We start from the raw sequence: 12,724 nt of genomic DNA, 5'->3' as shown, positions 1-12,724 counted from the left end.
TGTGGAGAAAAGGGAATCCTCCTACACTGTTGGTGGGAATGTAAATTGGTACAACCAGTATGGAGAACAATATGGAGGTTCCTTAAAAACTAAAAATAGAAATACCATATGATCTAGCAATCCCACTCCTGGGCATAATCTGGAGAAAACCATAATTCAAAAAGATACATGCACCCCAGTGTTCATTGAAGCACTATTTACAATAGCCAAGACATGGAAGCAACCTAAATGTCCATCAACAGAGGAATGGATAAAGAAGGTGTGATACATATATACAGTGGAATATTACTCAGCCATAAAAAAGAAGGAAATAATGCCATTTGCAGTAACATGGATGGACGTAGAGATAATCATACTAAGTGAAGTCAGTCAGACAGAGAAAGACAAATATCATATGATGTGACTTATATGTGGAATCTAAAAAAATGATACAAATGAGCTTATTTACAAAACAGAAGCAGACTCACAGGCTTAGAAAACAAACTTCTGGTTACGAAAGAGGAAATTTGGGGGGAAGATAAACTGGGAGTTTCGGATTAACATATACACACTACTGTTGATACATACAAAGTAGATGATCAACAGAGACCTACTGTATAGCACAAGGAACTCTACTCAGTATTCTTTGGTGACCTATATGGGAAAAGAATATGAAAAGGAATGGATATATGTATATGTATAACTGGATCACTTTGCTGTACACCTGAAACAAGCACGATGTTGTGAGTGAACTATACTCCAATATAAAATAAAAGTTAAATTTTTAAAAAATTGGCACACATTTTCAGCATTATTCCTTTGGACCTGAGGTAGAAAGAATTGAAATTGTAATTCTTGGGCTCTGACATACTGTTATTATTGATCCATACATGGCTCTCTTCTATTTATTTTCTTAGTTTTTATGACATAATAAACACTTGTGTACCACCTAACACAAAAGCAAGAATCTCAACGTTAAACCATGTCCAACCATATAATTTTAAAGCCTCTGCAATCTTAAATGTAGTTTTATTACTGTTAGAATTTTTTAAGCACTGAATTTGTTATTTCCTAATGAAAGTATAGGTAGTCCCAATTCTTATGATGAAAGGTGTTCCCAAAAAATTCCATATAAATAAATTTTACATAGATTGAACATGCACTGTTAGAGTAGATGGGCTTTAAAGTCACACTTTGAAACTTGTGGCCTCAGACAAATTAATTACCCTGAACCCCATTTCATAATCAGTAAAAGTGGGAAAATAGCTATCTTGAGTTTGGTAAGGAATAAAGTACTGTGTGAGATATCCCCTGTTTTACTCTTTTAATGCCTTGCTTGTCTGTCTGAACATTTTCATCATGTGCTTGGATGCTTTGCTTCCCCACTAGATGGCACTAATTAGTTGGTAAATTCAATGCTGACTGGCCATGCTAACCCATCTGAATCTATTGACATAAGAGGAAAAATAGTCCTGGTAAAGACTACAGAAAGTGTTATAAACTTGATTGTAGGTAAAATGAGAAAGTATTGCCTATACTGTGAAAAAAATCACATTCAGTGTACAAACATAAAAACAATAAAAATTAAATAAACATATTAAAGAGCAGCTTAATGGTCAGAAAACATAAAGCTAATATGGCTTAAATTACAGTATATTAGGAGTTTGCATTTTGTTCCAAGTGCAATAGAAAGCCATTGATTAATTTTAAACACAGAAGTGTTAGGATGTCATTTATGTTTTTAAAAGATCATTCTGACACTTCTGTTTTTCAAAGACACCACTAACGAGATTGAAAAGAGAAGCCATAAAGTTGAAAATAATTATAACACATAAACAAGCAAATGAATCATCTAGAATATATTAAGAATTTTTACAAATCAATAAGAAAAAGTCAACAACAATAGAAAAATTAATAGAACACTTGAACAGTCACTTCACAAAGGGAATTCCATATGGCCAACAAACACGGAAAGGTACTCAACTTCATTAGTCGTCAGGGGAAAGCAAATTATCAATAAGATCACATGTAAGAAACGATTACACATCCATATGATGGGCAAAAATGTATAATACCAGGGTTGACAAGGATGTTCACAACAGCAGCTGTGGGAGAGTAAATTCATACAGCCACTTTGGAAATATAAAGTCGAAGGTAATATATCCTGGAGCTGGGATTTCCATTCCTCAGTAAATATCCTGGAGAAAACCTGTGTACCAGTGTAAGAGTAACTTTTATACAAGAGCATTCTTAGTTAAGAATGCTTAACTACCAAAAATGGGAAAAAAACACAAATGTTCCTTGACTGGAGAGTGGATAACCAATCCATTCTATGAAATGGAATTTGATGTTGCCATAAGACATCAAAAATGGAAGCACTGGGCTTCCCTGGTGGCGCAGTGGTTGAGAGTCTACCTGCCGATGCAGGGGACACGGGTTCGTGCCCCGGTCCAGGAAGATCCCACATGCCGTGGAGCGGCTGGGCCCGTGAGCCATGGCCGCTGAGCCTGCGTCCGGAGTCTGTGCTCTGCAACGGGAGAGGCCACAACAGTGAGAAGCCCGCGTACCGAAAAAACAACAAAAAAAAATGGAAGCACTATACTATAGCCACATGTAACAAGAAAGGATGTGTCTTAAAAAACGATGTTCAGCAAAAAAGAAAAAATGTGTATGGTACAATTGCATTTAGATAAATTTCAGAAACAGGCAAAACAAAATTATATTGTTTAGGAATGGATACTTGAGTTATTAAACTATGAAGGTGAATAAGAAAATACATTAGAATGGTGGTGACCTCTGATGTCAATTATATCTCAATTTTTTTAAAAAACATCTCTGGGGCTTCCCTGGTGGCGCAGTGGTTGAGAAGCCGCCTGCCGATGCAGGGGACATGGGTTCGTGCCCTGGTCCGGGAAGATCCCACATGCCGCGGAGCGGCTGGGCCTGTGAGCCGTGGCCGCTGAGCCTGCACGTCCAGAGCCTGTGCTCCGCAATGGGAGAGGCCACAACAGTGAGAGGCCCGCGTACCGCAAAAAAACAAAACAAAACAAAAAAACAAACAAACAAAAAAAAACATCTCTGGCCGGAGAGGCGAGGCTGTTGGCGTGAGGGCTGTGTCCTCTCTCTCAACCAGGATGGTGGTTACTTCATATTTATTCATCCAGCTGTACTTTATTTCGTGTACTTTTCTGCATACATTTTACTTTAACAATAAAACATTTAAAAAATACGCACACACACACACACACGCGCACACACACACACACACACACACACACACACACACACTCCTATGCTGAAAGTGGAGTATGCATGGGTAAGAATGGAAACAGAGAAACTGTAATGTAGGTGAGAGATACTAGAAGTAGGCTTGGACCAGGGCCATGGTGGGAGCAGAGATGGAGGGAAACAAATCCAGGAAGCAGATCTAATGGGACTTGCTAACAGATTGTTTCCTCTTTTTCTTTGTGGTAGTTCACAAACCAGAAAAAGTTGCGTGGACAGAAGCTGCTGGAACCATTCGGGATGGAGTACGAGCCTATACAGCTCTGCATTATCTTTCTCATCTCTCTCCTGGAAAGTCAGTGCTGATAATGGACGGAGCAAGTGTAGGTGCTAATGGTTTTGTTAAGAAACAGACCAAAATACAAATAAACTTAGGGAATTGAGAAATGGGCCATCCATTTGCTAATATAATTTGTTGCCAGTTAGCTTATTCACTGATACATTTACCAAACTCCCATTTTCTAAAATAAGCAACTTTTATCAAGGAGATAAAAGTTAGCATTACTGTGTTTAGTTTCTTTTTACTTTGAATCTGCTAGTACTTTAAAAAAGCAGACAAGCCATTTTTATTCATGTCTGTTACACAAAGCCTGAAATAGCTCATAGTCTGAAGCCAGACCCCAGGACTCCCTGCCAATTTTGTATCATATCCCTCATACTTACACTTATGTGATTAAGGTGTTACATTTATAGATAGATCACACAAGCTCAAAACTGTGCTAATTTAAACATATTACTTACATCTTCAAAATATAGTTCAAGATACTAAAAGAGATTACATAAAATATAATTATAATAGAAAATGTCACAAAACTTGGGGTGATTTTATAGTTTTATTTTCTAACTGGCTGTTGATGAAAATGCTTTTTCCCCTGCTTTTCATTGGAAAAAAGGCATAACTGTCTTCAGCATTGGCTTCATCCTTATGTCCTACATCAGGATAGTAGTGTTTCCCTGAACTTACTCCACAGGTCAACAAAAGGATGGAACTTTTGAAGTTGAGGTTGCTGGACTTGCATATGTATTGATATTATATAATTAGCTTAGTACATTATGCTGGCAAGGCCCTTAATGGCCCATTTATCTCATTCCAAGGCCGTGTTCTGAATTCGGCCTCTGTCCTTGAAATTGTGTGCTGCTTGCAGTCAGACTGGCTGAGAGCCTGTGGCACACATAGCTTTTCCACCACCCCTCTTGAGGAAGAGTGTGTCAAATGTTTCCACTTCTAAACTTATCCGTATTTTTTTCTTTTTCTATCAGACAACATTTTAAAATATACTGAGGTAGCACTAAATTATTACAGTTTATTAAACGACCTATAAACCTATAGATACGGCCTCTGCCCTATATCTATAACACCATCGTGTATTTGTTTCCACACAGGCACTTGGAACAATAGCTATTCAGTTAGCACACCATAGAGGAGCCAAAGTGATTTCAACAGCGTGCAGCCTTGAAGACAAGCAGTGTCTTGAAAGATGTAGGCCTTCTATAGGTGGGTAATAGTACTCAACACAGACTTTAAAACATAAAATTTTGAAGAGATATCACCTTAAAAACTGCACTTGTAAAACAAACTGCAGGGCTTTCCTGGTGGCTCAGTGGTTGTGAGTCCGCCTGCCGATGCAGGGGACACAGGTTCGTGCCCCGGTCCGGGAAGATCCCACATGCCGCGGAGCAGCTAGGCCCGTGAGCCATGGCCGGTGAGCCTGCGCGTCCGGAGCCCATGCTCCGCAACGGGAGAGGCCACAACAGTGAGAGGCCTGCATACTGCAAAAAAAAAAAAAAAAAAAAAACAACCAACAAACTGCAAAATGCCAAATGCATGTCATTTAAAAAATGCACTTAGTATCTGTGCTAAGTCCAAGTTTACATAAGTTATAGTTTAAATTTTAATGATTTGTTTCTTAAACCTACATTTTTCAGTGTTTTTTCTTCTTTGCCTCATTGTTACCAACTCACCCAAGTTTGAATTAGGTGAACTTTGACACGGTTGAGAAACACCTGATGCCTCTTTGGTTTTAGTCAATAAATCAATATATTTTTGCATCACTTTTCATGTTTCTCAACCTCTTTTACCCAGTGATATGCCTCTAAATTTGTCTGTTTCCTGTGATACACTAGGAAGGGAGATGAGCCACTTACACAGAAACCCAGGTCAGATATAGTTTAGGATAAATAGGACATGGTAGAGGCTGGGGAACTCTTGAAAAGATTGAACGTATACGAATAGTGATGAATATGGAAAGGAGAAAGAAAATAGAGATTGAAAAAGAAGAGAAGAAAGATAGGAATGGAATTTTACAGACTGGAGTTAACTGAATTAATGTTGGAGTTTAACAGATGAAGAGAAAAGAAGATGAACAGAGTGTAAGTGAGGGGCAGGCAGGAAGGAAAGTAAGGTTCATTGAGTGTTAATATGGATGATAATTCCTTAAATCCTCAACAACCCAGTGTCAACTAACTGGGAAACAGCATCTCAGAATTTAGCTTGTCCAAGGATGTACCACTAGATGTACCACTAGGCCTGGAATGGAATTTGAACCCAAGCCTGCCTAATAGTAAAGCCTGTGTTATTTCCATAGTTATGTTATGCTTCTGGCAGAGATAACCAAGAAATGGAAGGAAGGTTAAAACAGGGGCTGGAGAAAGGAGGAAAATAAGAAAAAAAAGGTAGAAGAGAGATTGAAAATGGAAGGGGGTGGGTAGCATGAATAGTATTGTTGAAGGGAGCGGTTCCCTCTTGGTTAACCCTGCCCTTCTGAGGTGCTTCAGCCCCCTTTCCCTCGAGTCCCCCCACCCTCACCTCCATCCCCCGAGACTTCAGTCACCACTGGAAAACACCTCCAATCTGAGAATCTCTGAGAGGAATTCTCTTTACTGAGAAGGTGTTAAAAGATACAAAAATGAAATATAAACATGTGTCTTCGTTTGCCAATTCAAATTGAGATTTTTTTTCTTAGTTCTCTCACTGGCTTGTTGTATTAACACATTAAAGCAACCAGTTAAAATTAGTTTAATTTTTACTAACCCTGCTTCAAATAATCCTGGGTTTTTTTTCACCTTTGGGATTTTTTTTTGTTTTGGAGGGCAAAGTCGGGAGATGCGGGTGTGGGCTGGGATCTCTATGACTGAGAAAGGTTAAAACGGCCTCTAACAGAGAAGTACCAAATCACATAAATATATCTTTGTACTTTTTAGCTCTAAACTCTATTAAATCTGAACATACTTAAGAAATTGCTTAATCTTTCAGTCCACATCTTCATATATATGTACCTCTGTGGTTTAGAGATTCTCAGTTCTGGCAAAATATCCTTTAGCTGTAAAGAACAATCCTCTGTGTCAACAAACCAACGTTGGGACACATTATCCACAAAATGCTCATATTTTTATTTTATTGAATATACCAGTTCCTTCATTTAAATTGATCCTTAGCAATACTGGTTAGATGAGAAAAAGTATAATTTGATTCAGTAATTGCTTCAACCATTTAATTCATTTCAGAGAAGAAATATTTATTTGCTTTTCTTTCTCTTCTTCTCTGAGTTGTGTTGATCACACACAGATTGCCTGACTTCCTGTCCTTTACAGCCCGAGTGATCGATGTGTCCAATGGGAAAGCCCAGGTTGCTGAAAGCTGTTTAGAAGAAACAGGTGGCCTTGGAGTAGATATTGTCCTAGATGCTGGAGGTGGGTACTTCACTACATCAGTAGTCTCTGTAGTTTTTTTATTGTGATGGGTGAATTCCTGGGGAAAAAAAAATATATAACCAGGAAGTATTTATTTATATATTATTAAATTGATGTGTAGCGTTTTTTTTATTTTTGAACTTTTCTATTTAAATTGGCGCTTCTTCATTTTATTCCCATTGTAAGCACTGTCTGGAAGAGAGAACATACTTGCCTTTTAAAGTGTAGGCATTGGACTTTAAGTATCTCTACAAGAAATCTGCAGACATGATCTCCTCAGTGGTTCCTAGATTAGTTCAGGTCTCAGCCAGTTGCTTAATTAGTCAGTTCTGCTATGTATGGCTGCCCTCTATTGGATGGTAGACTTCTGCAGTCCTTGTTTGGAAAGTGCACAGAATTTTGTTGCATTTTCACCTTGCTTGAACTTCTGTAGTTTAACCAATATCTACTTAACACCTAATCTTTACACTCTTAGGTAGTGCCATCACACCTAAAGAACAGGTTTCACAAGCCTGCAAAGGGATTCTGTTTATACTTCGTTAGAATTTATCTTCTATCCTAAGAATCATAATGAATACAGCTATGACCATATGTATTCCTTTTTAGCCAGTATTTTCAAGATTCGAAATTAACTCAGAAAAATCTTTCAGTGGAAGTGAATGTATACTTCATTAACTTTTCAAATGGACATTTCAATAATTATGTCAAAATATGACTGTCTTTTGTTTGTTTGTTTGGCTACATTGGGTCTTTGTTGCTGCACACGGCTTTTTCTAGTTACAGCAAGCCGGGGCTACTCTTGATTGCAGTGTGCGGGCTTCTCATTGTGGTGGCTTCTCTTGTTATGGAGCACGGTCTCTAAGCGCGCGGGCTTCAGTAGTTGTGGCACGCGGGCTCTAGAGCGCAGGCTCAGTAGTTGTGGCGCACAGACTTCGTTGCTCCGCGGAATGTTGGATCTTCCCGGACCAGGGCTCAAACCTGTGTCCCCTGAATTGTCAGGTGGATTCTTAACCACTGTGCCACCAGGGAAGTCCCAGTATGACTGTCTTGAATCTGAGTTCCTTACTCAGAAGTCAACTTTTCCCAAAGTGTTAAGCTATCAATGTTATGATTGAAACTATCAGACTTAGTTATGTGCTGTTATCTTGCCTGATTTTCAAATTAAAATAGACTTTTTATCTTTAGTTATATCACTTATAATTAAATCTAAAGTGTATGACCAGTTTTAATGCAAAAAATATATTTTAAGTGTCTGAATACAAAATGCTTCCTTGTTACTACATTAAAAAGTAAAGAGAACTAGTTTGAAGAATAAATTTTTATCAGATTACTATAAAATACATTTTCTCTCTCTCTCCCTCTCTCTCTTTAAACAAATCCTTTGTAAGTGAGATTATATAGTAAAGATGATGAACCAGCTGTAAAATTACAACTACTACCACATAAACATGATATCATCACCCTTCTTGGTGTTGGAGGCCACTGGGTAACGACAGAAGAAAACCTGCAGGTATTATCAGAAACAATAAAGCATTACTGATACACCAAAAGGATGCAATTAACAAAGAATAATGCTTAAGTCTTTTAGCAAGATGTGGCTAAATTTGTATAAATTCTGAATTATATCCTATTTTTAAAGAAATGTAGCTTTATTTGTTTTAACTTCTAGCTGTTGGCCAAATGTTGAAATATAGTGCTTAGCAAAGGAGTTCATTTAACTTTTATTTAGTGGTTTGGAAGTAGTGACATGAATTTTTTAATAGTGTTTCAAATAAGATTTTTTTCCTTAGTAACAAACATTCTTGTTGACATATACTTAAAATATTTCTATATAAAATTATGACAATTTCCTAATTCAAATTATAATTTACTATATATGTGTGTGTGTGTGTATGTGTGTGTATACACATTGTCTTCCAAAGTTACATTTCTCAACAAAATTCAATTCAAGTATTTTTATCATGGTTGATATGCAAATACCATAATTCTCATGTACCAATCTTCACCAATTTTCCAACTTCCTCATGAAGATGACTGGTGAGTAGCAACGAGAAATATCTCTCTCTCACACACCCCCGCACACATATACCTACTACTGCTTCATCACCTCTAGATTGGCCTTGCATTTGACCTTGCTGTTTCATCATTTTGGACAATGCATTAGAAAAGAAAACATTATAGTATACATATTATTATTAAAGTTTGTGTGCTGATTATTTGTGATTTGGGTATTATTTAATTTGTGTAAAAGCTTTTCTGGCTGAAGATGCCAATCATTCTTCTGCTATTAAACTCACAGTAACTGATCATTCTTTGTGCATTCTATCCAAGCTGGATCCTCCAGATAGCCACTGCCTTTACCTCAAGGGAGCGACGGTGGCTTTCCTTAATGATGAAGTTTGGAATTTGTCAAATGTACAACAGGGAAAATATCTTTATATCCTTTTTTTCTACTGACTTGAGTTTCTGGCTTGAAATTTACCTTGTATTCTCATCATTAAGTTCTTTAATAATAATAATTAATAATAATAGCAACTAACTTTCATTGAACATGCCAAACAGTGTTCGCAGTGCTTTATAGGTATTAATTTATTTAAATATTAAAACAGCCCTGTGAAAGTTAAGTACTACATTATCCCTGTGTCACAGGTAAAGAAACTGAAGGACAGAAAGGTTAGTACATGCCTAAGGATGTAGCTAGCAAGTGGCAGGACAGGAATCACACCCAGGCAGTCTCGCTCGTTTCTGAATGAGAAACTATAGAATACATGGAAGAGTTTGCTTCGTTTTTAACCCGGCATTATGGAAATTACAGATCACTTTGACAGGCTGCATCTTTACTCCTATGGTGGTGCCATTGTGTTAAACATTTCAGAATAGTTACCAAAATTAAGAGTTTGTGGGGTTTTTTTTTGTTTTTTGGCGAGTTTTTTTTGGCTGCGCGGCTTGTGGGATCTTGGTTCCCCGAGCAGGAATTGAACCCGCCTCCCCTGCATTGGAAGGGCAGAGTCTTAACCACTGGACCACCAAGGAAGTCCCATGTGGGGTGTTTTTAAGAATATCAATACTAGGAAATCTTCATCAAATGAAGATGGGTTTGATTTTTTTAAATGGAAGTGATTCAGTAACAAATCTAGTGAATGAAATCGATCATTCCATTTTGGTAAAAGTAATGAAGAGTTTTCTTGAGAATATGAGAGCAGTTCCAAAAGAAAGGTCCAAACCTCTTTAGAGCAGGGTCAACTTAAGAATAAACGTTTTATTTCTAAGACGCCTGTTTTAAAGGCAGCTGTACTTGGTAAAAACTTTAATATAGTGGATAAAAAATAAGTTCTCATTACTTAATAGAATATAATTGTGCGTGAAGAAAGAGACTTGCACAACCGTATGTTTGTCTCACTGAATATCATTCTTTATTTTTATTAAATGTGCATTGTTACAAATGCGTGACGTGTACAAAGGCCAGCCTCCTCTAAGAGCAATGGCAGACTTAATACAGAGCTTTCAAATAGTTGAATAATATTTAATTAGTATACTGCATATGTTGAGTTTTAAAGAGTACACATTTCAAAACCAGGACGTCCCCTTAATGTAGTGAATGTGTGTGTTTAATGTATTTCTGATTAAATATTTTCATATTAAATTTGGAAAATAAACTTAATTTTCAACTTTCTAAAAGAATTCTTTAAATTTCAACTTTAAATAATGACACATTCAATAACATTGTAATTATCAAGAATACCATGGGATGTTAATGACAGAGACCATGTATTAAAAGTAACATAAGTTAGTATGTTTTGAATCTTTCATGTCAGAAGGTAGCCTGGCTGCTAAGCCTGCGTTACTTAATAACTTAAATCTCTCACCTGCTCCCCTTTCTCCCCACCATGAGATTTTAACCTATTTGACAAATCCATGGACCATACTGAAACGTGCCATGTTCATATGAAATGTTAAACTTCCTGAATCAGACTTCAGTCCTCACTTGTGCACACCCCCTCAGTTGCATCACACATGAGCCAGTTGCTGCTTGTGATTTAACATAGCAATCTCCTTCCAGTTGTGTGATTATATGCCATAAATAATTCTCCTGTACTAGCAGTTATATAGACTCTCAGTTCTAATATTATAATTTCAAGTAAATGACTAGAGTTTTAAATTTTACCCTGCTTTTTAATTCTCTTAGTGGCGTATATTACACACACAGATTATTAACTTTCCTGCATATGTATTTATTAGCTGGTTTAATAAATAAATGTGCACCCAAAGTAAGAGAGATAAGTGCTAAAATTGTTTTTTAACTAAAAATAACATAAGTGGCGCTAAAATGAAACCCTGACCCCATTCTGTTACCATCCATTTGGGATAACACTAGTCATTACTTATGACAGGCATTAGGCTTCTTTCATCTCTTGTCCTTAGAAGTTTAGGCTCTATTATGTCACCGTCTCTCTCAAATCAGTTCCCCCATTTTCCTGTTTTAGAGGTAAACATGACAGCTTACAGAATTTCTATTAAAAAAAAAAAATAGGTGACCTGCCTAGTACCTTCTGCTTATCAAATGGTTTTATTTACTCCTCTCTCCTTTACGTTGCCACCTTAACAGTCTTTCCAGCTACGTATCTTAAAAGATGTGATGGAGAAGTTATCAACTGGTGTTTTTAGGTATGCTAAATGACCAAATTATTGTTCTTGTTTATTTTTCTATTCTCCAGGAGATAAAATGGGCATTCCCATTTTTGTTTCCGCTTTCTCAGTACACCTCTTGCCTCCATATTTTATTATTTTGCTTAGATAAATAGCTGCTCTTTAGTATTTCTCGAAGTGTATATACACCAGAATGCATTCCCTAAGATAGACGTGGTTCGTTAGTTTTCCTTACTCCATTCCATACTGTACCTCACCCTTTGCTTATCCTCATCACCCCTTCCAAAGCAACTTGAAATAACCTACAGGTTGACAAGAAAGTACAATTTTTTTTTCAGCTGGATCTGTTTATCAAAAAAGAGAGAATGCATAAAATAGGTATTTTCCCCCCTTCAAAATTTAACTGCTTTTAACAGTGGAAATGGACAAATTTGATTTAAAGTAATAGAGTTGAACTATAGCAACTTTAAACTACTATGCTGTGTGCTCTGTTCATCTTTAACTAGACATTTCTAATAATTTCATTCTTCCTCAGACCTCAGTTGGATGAACCCATTCCACTATACGAGGCAAAAGTTACCATGGAAGTTGTTCAGAAAAATCAAGGAAGAAAGAAGCAAGTTGTTCAATTTTAATTTTGTTCTTTCTCAGACCTCAGTTGGATGAACCTATTCCAGTATTGAAGCCAGAGTTTCCTTGCAAATTGCTCAGAAAAGTCAAGGAAGATAAAAGCAAATTTTTATGTTTTTAAGCACGTTTTCCTGCTGAGACACGATGCTCAGAATTATCTGAAGTATTTGAAAAGTATTTGGAAACAACGTACAGACGGTTCAAGACAATTCTAAAATTTAACATCTAAAGGGAATATTCTGAAAGCCTTTTAAATTATCGTTCCTATATATTTGCCTCTTACAAAATTCTTTACATGAAGAAGACTGCTTTCAGCAGAAGCCACGCTACTCTGATAAAGCTGTTGGAGTCTTGCTATGTCAAAATAACATTACTTTTGTTATCAACTCCATTCTCAACCCCTTCCTTCTTTAACATCCTTTGCTGTCGTAATTTAATACTTTGAATATATTTTCAAGTCTCAAAGGATCTAGCCCATTGAAAGCTAAATTTT

At 36.8% G+C, this 12,724-nt stretch overlaps 1 protein-coding gene across 9 annotated transcripts in view; it reads left to right on the top strand.

Annotated features, from left to right (window-relative positions):
* CRYZL1 (crystallin zeta like 1) overlaps nt 1–12,551 on the top strand; it is a 34,205-nt gene extending 21,654 nt beyond the window's left edge. For 4 of the 9 annotated variants that reach the window (XM_060150871.1, XM_060150869.1, XM_060150875.1 and 1 more), the window contains 7 exons: nt 3,454–3,587; nt 4,648–4,759; nt 6,856–6,954; nt 8,343–8,464; nt 9,286–9,391; nt 11,574–11,619; nt 12,137–12,551. In XM_060150871.1, the coding sequence (XP_060006854.1) occupies nt 3,454–3,587; nt 4,648–4,759; nt 6,856–6,954; nt 8,343–8,464; nt 9,286–9,391; nt 11,574–11,619; nt 12,137–12,236 (719 nt within the window). In that variant the 3' untranslated portion in view covers nt 12,237–12,551. Of the gene's footprint in view, nt 1–3,453; nt 3,588–4,647; nt 4,760–6,855; nt 6,955–8,342; nt 8,465–9,285; nt 9,392–11,560; nt 11,620–11,939; nt 11,980–12,136 lie in introns of all 9 variants that reach the window. The other 5 variants (XM_060150870.1, XM_060150874.1, XM_060150873.1 and 2 more) reach the window with 5 other exon arrangements.
* The last annotated feature ends 173 nt before the right edge of the window (nt 12,552–12,724 follow it).

This window comes from Lagenorhynchus albirostris, chromosome 5 (genome assembly GCF_949774975.1).
Source record: "Lagenorhynchus albirostris chromosome 5, mLagAlb1.1, whole genome shotgun sequence".
Taxonomy (NCBI): Eukaryota; Metazoa; Chordata; class Mammalia; order Artiodactyla; family Delphinidae; genus Lagenorhynchus; species Lagenorhynchus albirostris.
Note: the sequence above shows the minus strand (reverse complement) of the source record. Positions and strands in the feature narration are given on the sequence as shown.